Here is a 16,251-nt window from a genome sequence, read left to right as displayed (position 1 = left end):
ATAGAATTCCGTAAACTAAACACTAAAATTATTGCTACTTTGTAATGTACAGGATATCCTAGCATTTATTTTCCTCTGTCTACATAATAATCACCATGAGCAAGCCTGTCTCTGGCTGTTGATCAAACTCAAAACCACAAAAAAAGTCAGGGATTTGGATAGGTCAGGAAAAAGTTATGCTTTTATGTTAGGGTCCTTTTTACACTGGCCAATATTGGCAGTAAAAACGGGCGCCGATCAACGAGATTTGTTTTTTTATTTGTTTGTTTCTTTATAAAGTCTAATGCACAACATTTTTTATTTTGTCCTTTTGCAATCTTAGGAACAATTCTTTCAGATTCCTCCCTCTGAGATACTCCTGGATAGAGGCCTTCAGGAAAGACTACATAACATCATGAGTGTATTGAGTCCCCCAACAAGACAAATTAGTAAGCGTTTTATTCAGCATTTTATATTGCAGATCAATATATTAAGCAAATATAGCAAGTGTATTTGGGATGAAAGTGCAATGATGTACTTATCAGGTACCTGTCTGTTCTATTCAGCTCAGCCATGTTTAATTTCCATTGTGAATTAATTTAGGATATATTGATATATATATATATTTATTTATTTTTTCTATGATATATTATTTTTGCTTTTTCATTTCAGGTGAATATCCCTGGATGGATTGCTGCCTAAGATCGTACAATTCTAATTATGGAGGACATGGACAAATCTGTTATGAAATTTTTGACACTTTACTTTCAGAACCAGATTTGCATTGACTGGTCGCTATAAAATTATATGCTTTAGATGTGGTATACTGTTATCCTTTCTTTTTCTTAAAGAAACCCATGATGGTATCGTGAACATAGCCTAAGCTGGGAAATCATTTTATGGATACATGTGTATCTAATATAGGAAGTGACTTAACAGATATGCCTAAAGCATGATTTCCAAAAAATGCTAAGTGTATGTATCATGACTTGTAGAATAAAACTGATACATTATCGTGTTAAATATCCCACGACTTAACTTTTTTTTTTTCATGTAATTATCTCCTAAGTTCCAAGGTATTTTTTTTCACTTGAAACCCAAATAAGGAAAAGAAGTTAGCGACTTTCTACTTGAGTACTGTGACTATGCTTAACAGCATTCTGTGTTATTCAATTTATTATACCCATAATAACGAAGCCAGATTTTGGAAATCTGGTATGTGTGACTTTATCAGAATAACTCTGGATGTGCAAAACCTTTTCAAATAGTTCTGATGTTGTTTTTCGTCACATATTGTATTTTATTAAAGTGGTAAAAGTAACACATATATTCATTAGACCAACACAAAAATGGATGTAAATTTGCAACTGCAATATGTCACATGTACACATGCATACTGTACAGAATTTTTATTGGATATATATTTCAATATGTTTACTTTAATTTGGTAGCACTTTTGAAATGCTTTTCAACACTTCCCGAAGCCAATTGGCGCTCCTTTTCTGAGCCCTGCCGTCTGCCCACACAGCAATTTTTGACTACATATGGGGTATTTCCGTACTCTGGAGATATTGCTTTACAATTATTGGAGTGCTTTTTTGAACTAAAACTACATTTTATCATGGTCCAATTCTAATAAATATAGCAAAATAAACTTTTGGGGTCAAAATTCACACTAAACCCCTAAATGAATTTCTCAAGGGGTGTATTTGGCCAAATGGAGTGTAGCGTCCATGGCCATGGTCCGTCGGGTTTACTCACCTCCCGACGCCCGCAGTCATGAATCCATGAGCGCTGGTCCCCATTTCCTTCCTAGGAGACGCCAGCGCTCACTTCCGCTCCGATCTGCTTTGTCCCGTAGGGTGCGCGCTCATGCCCGGCCTAAAGGGCCAGCGCACGGAAAAGAGGAGATCATCAACTGCCATGATTTCCTATAAGCAGGCCCCAGCCCTTCTGATCCTTGCCTGAGCATTGTTAGTTATCCCAAGTCTGTCTTGCAAATGGTCCCTTAGTGTTTCCCGTTCCAGTTGTTACCCATGCCCTGTTCCTGTATCCCATGCTGTTCTTGTTCCAGTGCCTATCTAGTGTCTGAGTCGTGTCACGTCCTGTGTCATCTGCCACGTCCAGAGGGATTCACCACGTCTAGCGCAACCTGCGGCATCCGTGTCATCTGCCACGTCTGGCGTTACTTGCTGCATTCATCTCCATCAGTGCCAGAGCTGCAGCCACTGTCTGGACTATCCAGGTACCCTTGTGCGGGACATTGTATTGCTGGGGTTCCCTGTTGTTTGGCCAGCTGCCTCCCCACTACGGCGGTACGGCCTAGTGGGTCCACAAACCCACAACATGACATGGAGTCACTTCTCAGGGGTTTTCACTGTACTGGTACCTCAGGGGCTTTGCAAATGTCGCACGAAAACCAAACAAAATCTCGCTCCAAAATCAAAATGGCACTCCTTTCTTTTTGGGCCCTGCAACGTGCCCAAACAGCAGTTTATGACCACATGTGGGATATTACCATGCTTTGGAGAAATTGCTTAACATATTTTGGGGTGCCTCATCTACTTTATTCCTTGTGGGAATACAATTTTTCAAGGTAAAACTACATCCTATTGAAAAAAAGAAAAATGTTTGTTTATTTTCACGGCTAAATTCGAATAAAATGTATGAAACTCCTGTGCAGCATACACGTTAGGGGTCAATATACACTGAGTCCCCAAAAAAAGGGGTTTTGGAAATGTTCTTGAAAGTGTGAAAAATGACAGCTAAAATTATAAGCTTCCTTACGTCTTAAAAAAAAATATAAGAATGTTCAAAAAATCCTTCGTTTCGATACATTTTGGTGTTTTCCACAGATAAACGATTTAATTTATCGACCAAATTTGACCACTAACAAAGTACAATCTGTCTTGAGAAACCAATTACTTGAGTAAGTAAAAGCATTCTACAGCTATTACAAGGTATAGTGAGGGATGTCAAATTTGAAAAATAAGGCTGTCAGGAAGGTCAAAACTGGCTGTGGCCGCAAGTGGTTAAAGGGAATGTGTCGCAAATTAAACCTTTTTTTTAAGTGTCGTTACTTATTTCTATTATATTTTTTACGTTTTTTGCTGTATTTTTTTTTCTTTTTTCCGTATGGTGGAAAGTATTAAAAATTAAATAATAATTTGACATGTTATCCAATGTTGGCCACCAGGGGGAGAACTTCCCAGAATTACCGCAAGGTGAATAAGGCACAGCTGCTGTAAATGTGGGAGGGAACCTCACCCCCCCCCCCCTCTGACAAGCCAGGAAAAGGGGTCTTCAAATTGCTAAGCAGTGTCCGGCAGCCATTTGGGTGTGATTCTGCAGCTGGAAGAAGTTATAGGACACACCAAAAGGCTAAGTGTATGTTCACACGCTTACTAAACAAAGGGAAAACAGCTCCTGATTTTCAGCCAGCTTTTAATCAAACTCGCGTTTTTTAACGGCCGTTTTTGGAGCTGTTTTTCTATAAAGTCAATGAAAAACGGCTCCAAAAACGTCCCAAGAAGTGATGTGCACTTCATTTTGGTCGGGCGTCTTTTTACGTGCCGTTTTTTTAAAACGACCACGTAAATAGCGCCCTGTCGGAACAGAACGCCGTATTTACCATTGAAACCAATGGGCAGATGCTTGTAGGCGTTCTGCTTCCGATTTTTCAGCTGAAAACATTGTGTGTGAACATACCCTTAGGGTATGTGCACACGCTAACTGCATTTACGTCTGAAATGACGGAGCTGTTTTAAGGAGAACGGCTCCGTCATTTCAGACGTAATTGCTCGTACTCGCGTTTTGCGAGGCGTCAATTACGGCCGTAATTTGGAGCTGTTCTTCATTGAATTCAATGAAAAACGGCTCAAATTAAGTCCCAAGAAGTGTCCTGCACTTCTTTGCCGAGGCTGTTATTTTACGCGCCGTCTTTTGACAGCGACGCGTAAAATTACAGGTCGTCGGCACAGTACGTCGGCAAACCCATTCAAATGAATGGGCAGATGTTTGCCGATGTATTGGAGCCGTCTATTCAGGCGTAAAACGCCTAGTTTACGCCTGAAAATAGGTTGTGTGAACCCAGCCTTAGAATGATGAAAGTGAAGGGAATGACTTTTCAGTTGACCGGTTCACACGCCGTGTATTTGACATGTTTTTTTTTTGCACATTTTACGTGCAAAAAAACACATAAAATACTGCTTGATTTTGCGTGTTTGGGGGATTTGTGTGTGTGTGTGTGTGTGTGTGTGGGGGGGTGCTCGCCGCTGATTCTTCAAAACAGCTGATAAGCGGCTATGAATTATCAGCGGCGCCAGTGCACACTCCGCTCTGCCACACACACACACACACACACACGAAGAGTCTTAAAGGGGTCGTCCAGGAAAACATGGCGCCGCACCTGTCCTCAGGTCGTGTGTGGTATTACAGCTCTGTCCTATTCACTTCAATACCAGACAGACACAATCTAAGGACAGGTGCGGCGCTGTGTCTCCAATATGGACACCCCTTCTGTCCTGAGATGACCCGACGGGGGAGGCGGGTGTCAGAGCCACCCACCGCCATCACTGCAGACAGAACCACACAACTACGGTGTGAGGGCAGGGCTTGTCCTGAGTGCACTGTCTCTTGTTATGGACAGATTAATAGTCACATGAACCCCGTCTGATGAACCGGTAACCTAGGTCCGATCACATGACAGAGGGGGATCACCAAAAACCCTGTGCACCCTCAGCCCGTCCATCCAGCCCTTTCCTGGTTATCTCTGCGTCTGGGAAAGCTGGGTGACCACCATTACCCCTCCTACTGGAGTGTTTAGGGATGTGACTAATGAACCTCTCACACTCCAGTGGGAGGAGTAATGGTGTTCACCCAGCTTTCCTAGACCCCTGAACGATAAATCTCTCTAGTTGTGCTGAGACTGTTTGGGAATGTGACTAATGAACCTCTCAGTCTCAGCACAACTAGAGAGATTTATCGTTCAGGGGTCTGGGAAAGCTGGGTGACCACCATTACTCCTACTGGAGTGTGTTTGGGGATGTGACTACTGAACCTCTCACACTCCAGTAGGAGGGGCAATGGTGCTCACCCAGCTTTCCCAGACCCCTGAACGGTAAATATCTCTAATTGTGCGGAGACTGAGAGGTTCATTAGTCACATCCCCAAACAGTCTAGGCACAACTAGAGATTTATCGTTCAGGGCTTTCCCAGTACATTTGCATCATGTGTCCTTCATACAAGGGTGGGGGGCCCGTCGGGAGTCACGAGAGCGGGGGTCTGTGAGATAGAGAGTGGGACATACAGAGACACACATCTTACCTGCAGTGCAGCTGGTCTTCATGATGGTGCCTGCTTTCTCCCTGCACACATCTGCTCTGCTCTGTGTGACTCTGACCTGCGTCTGCGCAGTACAGAGCCGGAGAACAGAATCAATGGAACGGCTTCTGTTCATTGACTCCTATGCACTGTAGCTGCCGTATTCCATCTCTGTATGTGTTGTCAATCGACACATACAGAGATGAAAAACAAAATGGCAGCCCCCATAGTGAAGTAAAAGTTAGAAAAAGGTAAAACACAAACACACAAATAAATAAAATTTATTTGAATAACATACTAAAAGCAATATTACATTAAAAAAAAATTTTTTTGCGACACCCGTCCTTTAACCGGTTAAGGACTAGGCTGTTTTACTGCTAAATGACCAGAGCAAATGTCACAATTTTGCTATGCGCTTCTTTAGATGACTATAACTCTGCAGGTGAATAAAGTTCATCTTTGAATTTTACACTCTTTTTAAAGGACAGATAGGGCTTTGTTTTAGTGGCATTTGTCAGTATATATCATTTTTATTTTTTTCTCTAAAGTGGGCAAAATTGGAAAAAAATGCAAGAATTTAGCAATTGCATCAGTTTATGCTAGCATTTTTCACACACTGTATGGACAACGGACAAAATTAATCTCCTTTCACATTCTTCCACTTCTCCCGTGCATGGGGATACCAAATATGTGTGCCTTATTCACTGTGCGGGCATGTGCCTGGGCTTGGCATAAAAGGAGGCTTTTTGGCCTTTTCGGTCCAGGAATTCTGCATTTGATTTTATAGCAGCATACTGTTTTCTGGGGGGCCTAATGCTGCTGAAACATTAGAATCACCCCATAAATTACTTCATTCACACAAGTAGACCCCACAAGGTTTCCTTCAAGGGGTTTATCATATTTTTAGCAAGTCCAGTTTTCTTCTGAAAGTTTCTTGAATAAGATGGAACAAAATAAAATCAGCACTTTTTTTGCAAATGCGTCAGTTTAGGCTAGTATTTTTCACACACGGTATAGACCACGGACAAAATTCATCTCCTTTCGCATTCTTCCACTTCTCCCGTGCATGGGGATACCAAATATGTGTGCCTTATTCACTGTGCGGGCATGTGCCAGGGCTTGGCATAAAAGGAGGCTTTTTGGCCTTTTCGGTCCAGGAATTTTGCATTTGATTTTATAGCAGCGTACGGTTTTCTGGGGGGCCTAATGCTGCTGAAACATTAGAATCACCCCATAAATTACTTCATTCACACAAGTAGACCCCACAAGGTTTCCTTCAAGGGGTTTATCATATTTTTAGACCAGTTTTCTTCTGAAAGTTTCTTGAATAAGATGGATCAAAATAAAATTAGCAATTTTTTAGCAAATGCGTCAGTTTATACCAGCATTTTTCACACACGGCATAGACCACGGCCAAAATTCATCTCCTTTCACATTCTTCCACTACTCCCGTGCATGGGGATACCAAATATGTGTGTCTTATTTATCACATAGAGAAGTAGGAGGGCGGACGATAGAAGAAGCTTATTTCACAAATCGCTTTTTTTCAAAGCTGGTTTTACAAAACTCAACAGAGTTTCTATAACACTTCCAAAATATCTGCTCTTGAAGTAGAAATCCCAAATTATTCATCTAGTGGTATAATGGGAATTAATTTTTTTGGGTTTTCTAAAATAAGAAATTGCAGGTTTATGCAAATGGAGCTATCCAGCAGATGAACTTTAGAAAACATCAAACATGACATCCACCCCCCACCCATTCCCTCCCTCACCCTTGGAGTAAAATCAGGGGAAAAATAAAAACGTAATGTAGGGCAAATATATTTTCAACGAATTAACTAAAATCTAATAATTCAGAACAGTGTGGTATTTTTTAAAACATGGCTCAATGCACAGGCCTGGTTGTGAGGGACATGAGGGACAGAAATATCGGGAATCTTTGCGGTGCCTGTCTTTTCTGCAGACGCGGCACTTTTTCTGGGGGTTGCTGTTGGGGGAATCCGACTGATGGAAGTGTCTTTCAGTCAGTCGCGTGACATCCTCAGACTGGGGGCATTCTCTGGTGTCCTGAACATCAAATATGAGGCCTTCAATAATTTTTCCCTGGAAATCCAGGTATGTGTCTCTGCCTCTGTTTTTTTTGTAGAGCACGAATGAGTTGTGGATTGCCACCTGTAACAGATAAATGGACACTTTTTTGTACCAGGTTTTAGTTTTGCGTTTTACTAAATACGGCTGTAAAACCTGGTCGCTTAAATCCACCCCCCCCATGTACTTGTTATATTCGGACACGCTCACTGGTTTGTGCTTGTCCGATGTTGCCCCCCTTTCCCTCACTGCCACTGTTCCTGCGGTATGAATCGTGCTTAGCACATACACATCTTTGCGATCCCTGAACTTGACTGCCAGCAATTCTTCAGATGCATAAGCACAGGAGTCCCCCTTTACCATGCGCTTCCCCACTAATTGCTGTGGAAAACCAATTCTGTTTTTGCGCATGGTACCACATGCCCCAGTCCTTGCAGCATGCAAATGCCTAAACGGGCACACTCGAATAAAAATTATCACAGTACAGGTGGTACCCCTTGTGAAGCAGAGGCTGCATTATCTCCCACACGATCTTACTGCTGGTGGAAAGATCAGGGGGGCATCCAGGAACATTTACTGTGCGGTCCCGCCCTTCATAAATCCTGAAGGCGGTGGTATATCCTGACCTGCTTTCACACAATTTGTAGAGCTTAACGCCATATCTTGCCCTTTTGGAAGGTAGATATTGGCGAAAGCTAAGTCTGCCATGAAAGTTGAGGGATTCGTCCACACTTACATTCTGCTCAGGGGTGTAGAGTTGCAGAAATATATTATTCAGGGAATTTATTAGCGGTCTTATTTTGAACAACCGATCCCGGTTTGCATCGGTACTTGGGGGGGCCTGTGAGTTGTCATTGAAGTGGAGGAACCTCATTATTGTCTCATAACGAGACCTGGGCATTACTGCAGAATATACTGGGGTGGCTTGGGCGGGTCTTGTTGACCAGTAAGACCTAATGGAGGGCTTTTTGACAATACCCATATTTAGGGTGAGCCCCAAAATTTTTTTTAATTCCTGCAAATTGGTGGGCGTCCAATCTCTGGCATGGGTGGATGAAGGTTTCTGCCTTATATATTGCGTGGCATATAAATTTGTTTCGTGGACAATCTGATTTAGGATGTCGTCCGTTATAAATAAATGGAAGTAATCCATTTGGACAAAATTTGTATTGTCCACGGTTATGCCAGGAGTGGCAGTAAATCCGTGGATTCTAGGCCCAAAAGATGGGGCAGGTGCCCATACAAGAGCCTGGACTGAAGGGACCAGGCTGTCCCGTGCTACAGCGCTACTTGGCCCTGCGCTTTCATGTTCTGCAGTTTCAACTGCATCAGGGACAACGTCCCCTGAAGATGAACCTGAAGTGACGCTGTCATCGTCACTACCTAAAACAGGTTCCATCTCGGACGCCATCTCTGATGCGGTCTCCGACTCAGACCACAGCATGGCGTATGCCTCCTCGGCGCTAAACAACTTCCTCGCCATAACGTAACTAACACACTAACTAAACAAATTTTTTATTTTTTATTTTTTTTATTTTTTATAAAACACACAAACTAACTGCTATATATATATATATATATATATATATATATATATATATATATATATATATACACTACCGCTAACAAAAAAATAAACCGCTATTGCTATATATATTATATATATATATGTGGATATATATATATATAATTATATACTCCCTACCTGCCTATTCTAATAGAATAAAAGAAAGAAAGGTAGATAGATAGAAAAAAAGATAGATGGACAGATAGATTGTATAGATAGATAGAAATCTATCAATACAGAGAATGTTTTAGAGTGTAACTGTATTTTTTTGTAACTGTAATCTTCTGGCAGCAATTCTCCCGAGTCTCTTCTTCTCCTCAAACTGAAACAATATTTGAGAAGAAAAGAGGCAGGAGATTTACTGCCAGAAAAGTAAAAATAAAACAATAAAACATGTTCAGGGACCATCAGATTGGTCCCTGATACTCTGCCCAGTGCCCAGAGCTGTTGGTAACAGCGTGGGCACAGGGCTGTGTGCATGCGATCGCGTGCACACTGTTTTCTATGCAGAAATGCATGTGATCGCTGTGATTGGTTGTCACAGCGATCACATGTTCAGGGGCCAAAAGATTGACCCCTGACATTCTGCCCAGTGCCCATGGCTGTTAGCAACAGCCAGGGCATAGAGCTGTGTGCACGGGATCGCGCGTGCACAGTCTCTGAAGTGCCGCCGTAAATAGTCTATACGGCGGACTTCAGAGACCCTGACCGCTGGCCGTATAAATACGGCCAGCGGTCGGGAACCTGTTAAAGGGGTATTCTCATCTTGAACATTTATGGCAGAATTAAACAAAATAGTCATTAGCACATAATGATAGAGTATAAAGGTGCAAGTGTTCACATGTAAGTGTGGGGGGAGAATTCCCACTCTTAAAGGGGACTTTACAGTGTATTTGGCCATTATTGGCATCACTTAAATATATTTGTATATATGCTACATTTGTATACACTGGCCACTTTATTAGAGACACCGGCCTTTTTACGTTTGGTGCTTCCCTGTATGGAAATTAGACACGTAACCCCAGAGTGCATCATAAAAGTAAGCACATTTTCCTTGAATCTGAGTCCAATATTTAAAAAAAACTACCAATCTTGTGGGGTTTTCTCATGAAACTGTTGAGAGTATACCAAAAATGGTGTGATCGAGGGAAAACATCCAGCGAAGTTGGATCCTGTGGACGTTAACAACTCTTTGATGAAAGAGATCAAAAAGTGATACAGCATTATCCTGCCTGAACGTGTCTCTCATATTAAGTCGATTTTGTACTTTTCCCTGCTATGACCAGTTTTGCTGAGAACTCAAGCATAGTAAAGTTTGAATTTGCAACCAATGTCCTGCTTCAAACCATCTTTGTCCGCAACACACCTGCAAGGGCTGTACACCTCCCAGGCCCCCACCTTACACACACATCAATTATGTATTACATTTTAGGAAATATATAAGAAACAACAGCCAGCCACTGCAGAGGAAATGTTCGGTCGAAATATTCTGAATGCTGTGTGTCCGGTTTCTGAATCCCCAGGCAATCAGCGGATTGCCGGAGCGGCTGGCTTTAAACATGAAGCTGTCTTTATGATATATCTCCTGTAATGCTGTACAGTGTTATAAAACAGTCAAGTTGTACATACTGGAACCAGGTTCCATTGATGTGCTGGTGTGGTTGACGGCAAGAATAGAATAGCCCTATTAAGACTAGTAAGCCATGTCTCTTGTAAAAAAAAAATCAAGTGTCTTGGATGTACTAAACATCTTAACAAATGTCTCAGCTGCTAATACAGACCTGAAACAGATGCATGTACTACTCCCACATATATAGTGGTTTTAGCTTCCTGTAATTTTTATATATTTTTTTTTTTTTTACATGACAAATCCCTGTTTTTCTATAAAGGGTAATGTATTTAGTGTTCACATTAATGTAAGCTGTAATCACATTGTAGAATTAAGACGTATTACTCTCCAAATGGGGTCGTCTGACGCTTTTGTTTAGTATTTTCAAGTCTTTGTATTCCCTACAGTGTTTTATGAATGCAGCTCTTGTCCTAACTATTCATCCGCTAATAATGACGTATCTTGAGGATGTTGCTTTTAGATGCATTGTCCATTTTCAATTGTAACCGTGTTCACAATTCAGCCATTATTCATCACTTTGCTTGTTAGATTGACACATTATAGGGCATTGCCTATTCAACCTGTTAAACATGATGCACTTTAAGGATGGGTTCTGAAGCTTACCCATAAACTTTAAAAGTTATAGCTTGTATGAATGTTTTTTTTTTTTTTTCAAAGGAAATCTAAGTGATCGCATATTTCAGTGAGATGCACTAGCGCAGATGTGAACGATGTGTTAATGTATTCCTGATATTCCATTCCAATTTTTTGGGTTTTATAAATCGTCAAGATAAAAAATTCTTATTACTTTGTAGCAGGGAAACATTTAGGGCAGATTTAGATATCAGTTGTGTTGCACTTGTTTTTTTTTTTGTTTTTTTTTTTAATGAAAACCAAAAACAGAACTCCATTTAATTATAATGGTTGTCAAATTTTAAATAAAGGTAACTTGCCCAAAATTAACTTTCCTCAATTTTGTATATGGGGATACTCCAGTAAAAGTTAGATTTCCATTGTTTTTGGGGCACGGAACAGATGAACATAAAGCAAATAGTGCAGTTGAAGTGGGGGAAGGGAGTTCTCGTAAGAGTCTTCACTGCCACCAAGAGTTTTTGTGGACTTATATTTTCCTTAAAAGAATACAAGTTATTAACATTATTCAGCATATATGATATACAGATATGAAAATAATCTTATTAAGCCAGGATTATGCACAGCAATTTAAATTAGTATGCCTTCTCATTTCATAACTGTACAAATGGTGCAAACAAACATGGTATAAAGAGGCTTTTGAAGTATTAAGTGATTATCACAGAAAGTATTAGCATATCGCTAGGATATTTGTTTAGTTTTCTGATTATTGGGGGTCCGACTGCCTGGACTGATCCTGTGAAGGTCCTGAATTGTCTGCAGTGCCGCTGTGCAGGGAACAGCAGCACGTGCCCATTTACTGGATTTGTGCTGCAGTTCCCCGCACTGAGGTTGGCCATGAGGGCAGGAAAAACAGTGAAGGGCCCGCCGCACTAAACTAGCACTGAGGCCTCTTCATTCTCTGGATCATTGGGGGTCCCAGCAGTAAGACCCCCACATATCATATGCCATTACTGTCTGTGACCGGAATAACCCTTTAACTGGAATCTCATTTACTCGCAACAACGTAGTCTATGTTTTCTGACATCTGATCAGATTTATATAATGGTTTGTTTTTTGTCCTCTTTACCAAATTGGCATATAGTGGGGCAATTTTTCAGTGTATTTACACCAGTTGTGTGGTGCAGTTACATTGAACAATAAGACATTCGGGCCACATATTCTTTAAAAAAAAATTAGGTCTGATTTGAGAGTTGCGCCAAGTGCTACTTGTTTCTCAAAGTAGAAAAAAGGAGTCCGCAAATAACATCCGGTTTGATCTGGCATGGTTTTCCATCTACAGCAGATTTATCCACGAGGGATGCACCCTGTCGAATCTAGTGCACAATACACTGGGGGAGAATTTAGTGCAACATTCATAAGGTGAACCAGTATTAAATATCCCACAATGTGTGGCTTTTTCAACGTTTAAAATATCTTTGAGGTTATAGTTGATTTTCTGACCCATCTGCATTAGTTCTTTTGCACCATTTCGAATCCTCTTAGACAGGTACCATCAACGAAAAAAATTTCCATATGCTCATGGCCAGGGCCGGCCTTAGGGGTGTGCGACCTGTGCCATTGCACAGGGCGCATCACTCCAGCAGGTGGAAGAGGGCGCTGCACTGGCTCACTTCCCCTGCATGTGTTTCAGAATGGCCTGGTGACTCTGTAGCTGCCTTTCCACCTGGGCACTTCTCTCAGTGGCATCACTGGGCATGAGGGCGCCTGTTCGGCATGAGGGCGCCACATTCAATAGTATCTGCTACCCTTACGACGCAGATACTATTCAACACTATGGCAGAGCAGGGAGATATCTCCCAGCTCGGTCATCTACTAGGCTATAGGCCATCCGGCCTGCAGCCCATCAGGGACAGGGTCCCTGCACAGGCTGGCATGATGTCACTGGATCACGCCAGCCTACGCAAGGATCCCATCGTCTGCATTGCGGAGCAGATCCATTAGTCATGGGAATGGGGCCCAGGTGAGTAAAAAAAAAATTGTTTGGGGGGCACTCTACAAAGGGGAGGTGGGTGGCAGTATGGCACTGTCTACAAGGGGGAGGTTGGGGATTGTGGCACGGTCTACAAGGAGGAGGTGGGGAATTATGGCACGGTTTACAAGGGGGGCTGTGTGACAACCAGGAAAGGGGGGCATTATGCTGTGTGGAGGTCACTAAGACAACATTACTGTGTAGGGGCACTATACTGTGTGTGGCACTTAGGGGGCATAATACTGTGAGCACACTAGAGGACAAAATACTGTATCCTTGAAGGGGTTATAGTATATTGTATTAAACATTATTAAACTGTATGGGGCAGCTATGGGGGCATTATACTGTATGTGGGCACTAACAAGGCTTTATACTGTGTGGGGGCACTAAAGGGGAATTATACTGTGTGGGGGTACTGTAAGGGGCATTGTACTTTTTTACGCGCCAATTTTTTTACGATGGGTGTGGGGGGGCATCTATCCTAAGGCCGCTCATGGCATTAATAACAAGATATACAGATAAAATGAACATAGTTGTAATATCTGTATCTCTATCATTCCACTACAGGAATGGAGAGGGGTGATTTGTTTATACATTTACTGTTGGTTTCTAAATGCTTCCTCAATTTTGAATCCAGTAGATGGAAGTAAAGATCTTGCATTAAAGAGGCTCTGTCACTACATTATAAGTGGCCTATCTTGTACATAATGTGATTCGCGCTGTAATGTAGATTACAGCAGTGTTTTTTATTTAGAAAAACGATCATTTTTGACGGAGTTATGACCTATATTAGCTTTATGCTAATGAGTTTCTCAATGGACAACTGGGCGTGTTTTACTATATGACCAAGTGGGCATTCTACAGAGGAGTGTATGACGCTGACCAATCGGGGTCATACACTCCCCTCCATTCATTTACACTGCAGATAGCGATATATCTATATCGCTATGTGCAGCCACATACACACTATAACGCTACTCGTGTCATGACAATGAATATACATTACATCCAGCCAGGACGTGATGTGTATTCATTCTCCTGACCACTTCTGTAGCGTCTCTGTGAGTTATAGCAGGCGTAGTCTCGCGAGATTACGCTGTAAGCTGTCATTTACAGCGAGATCTCTCTGTGCTGTGCTGTGCTGTAAATCGCAGACGCTACAGAAGTGGTCAGGAGAATGAATACACGTCACGTCCTGGCAGGAGGTAATGTATATTCATTGTCATGACACATGAGTAGCGTTCTAGTGTGTTTATGTGGCTGCACATAGCAATCTAGCTATATCGCTATCTACAGTGTAAATGAATGGAGAGGAGTTTATGACGCTGATTGGTCACTGATTGGTCAGCGTCATACACTTCTCTCCACAAGGCCCACTTGGCCAAAAAGTAAAACACGCCCAGTTGTCCATTGAGAAACTCATTAGCATAAAGCTAATCTAGGTCATAACTCTGTCAAAAATTATCGTTTTTCTAAATAAAAAACACTGATGTAATCTACATTACAGTGCCGATCACATCATGTACAATATAAGCCACTTATAATGTGGTGACAGAGCCCTTTTAAGATGATGGATAGTCAGACGACCTACTGGTCTAGTAAAACGTAGCCATATTTATAGCATTTCTAGGAGATCTAGGCAATGAGGTTATGCTAGTGCTGGCTCTTAACTAACTCATTTATTAACCCTTTTACTGCTGGAGATTATTTTCCAGTTCTTTGCTGCCTTGATTTACCAGTCAATAACTTCTGCATGGTCAACAATTTTTTTTATAATTGAAATAATTCCTTTAAACAGCATGTTGTCTTTTGCTAATGGAGACTTTTGTGAGGAAAATAATAATCTGAAAGTAGACTATTCTTTTACCCATCTCAAGTCATTTCACTTGCCCCTTTGTCTTATTTTCTATTGCATAAGCCTTTCTGCATGTACTCTAAGTGACTGCTTTCATTAAGCAAAACCTATTTGATCTTTTCTGTTTCCCCCACTGCTATGTTTATTGCTGCAGGTGTATATTCTTTCTGTGAAACATCCACATACCCTGGCTTCTTCACTGTCCACTTCAATCAGCTCAGAACGCTGCCTGTTAAGCTCAGCTGTCGCTTGCGTCTAATGCCTAAAGACATTGCTGGGTAAAAACACTGTTTGGGAATCATCAAGGCTTGTTTATAAGTTTAGAACTGTCAAATGAACGGTTTATATGTTTCCATTTTGGGTATGTTCGTTATTTTATTTACACTTTATACTACTTTTTTATCTGTTTGTCCTACCTCCATATTCCACCAAAAATAATTTTATAACTATTTAAGTGAGGAATTAATGATAATTTTCATGGAGCTTTTCATGTATCATTGTAGTAGTGTTGTATAGTATTGTCTAATGGGCTAGTCCTGAAGAAGTGGTACTGGCCATTAGGATTTTTATCCTAAATTATGTTATTGCTAATGTAGCACAAAGATATTTAATGGTCCCTGGTAGGTACACATAATCAGGTATAATAATGAAAACAACCGTATTGCAAAATATTACCAAAAGCTGTGGGGAAAAAAACAACCTAGACAGCAGGACTATTTAAATGGCAAATTAAATTTCATGGTGATAAATGTTATGCGTCTAGGACGCATGAAGAGAGGGACTTGGGCAGGCAGGTTAGTAAGCTAAGACGCTGCATTTAATGCCAAGCAGCAGCTGCAAAGCTGTACCATTGAATGTAAATAATTTTTTTTATTAAATCAATGTGTTTTGGATAACTTTTCTAATTGACTTTTATCGATCTTGTATCGATCACATCTAAGTTCATAACTTAAGGCAAAAAGAAATTGAGACAGCACTACCAAATTTTCAAAGCGAAGATCCTTTTATTCCACGGTGCAACGTTTCAGCTCAAATACGAGCCTTTCTCAAGCATAATAGTGTGACACTCAAGCTGCATATATATGCAATACAAAATCAAAAATCAATTAAACATACATAGTAAAATTGTGTAGTAGTGATACAGCAAATATACATAACTTTATAACAATAGGATCCCCTATGTATATGCTAATACATACATAGGAAAAA

General features: G+C 41.1%; 1 protein-coding gene across 2 annotated transcripts in view; it reads left to right on the top strand.

Moving 5' to 3' along the window:
- The window catches only part of POT1 (protection of telomeres 1), an 85,928-nt gene extending 84,922 nt beyond the window's left edge, over positions 1-1,006 (top strand). For both annotated transcript variants that reach the window (XM_075857174.1, XM_075857173.1), the window contains 2 exons: positions 323-428; positions 652-1,006. In XM_075857174.1, coding sequence (XP_075713289.1) covers positions 323-428; positions 652-767 — 222 coding nt within the window. In that variant the 3' untranslated portion in view covers positions 768-1,006. The remainder of the gene's footprint in view (positions 1-322; positions 429-651) is intronic.
- Positions 1,007-16,251: the final 15,245 nt, after the last annotated feature.

Source organism: Rhinoderma darwinii, chromosome 3 (genome assembly GCF_050947455.1).
Source record: "Rhinoderma darwinii isolate aRhiDar2 chromosome 3, aRhiDar2.hap1, whole genome shotgun sequence".
Lineage (NCBI taxonomy): Eukaryota > Metazoa > Chordata > Amphibia > Anura > Rhinodermatidae > Rhinoderma > Rhinoderma darwinii.
This window is presented reverse-complemented; position numbering and strand designations above follow the sequence as displayed.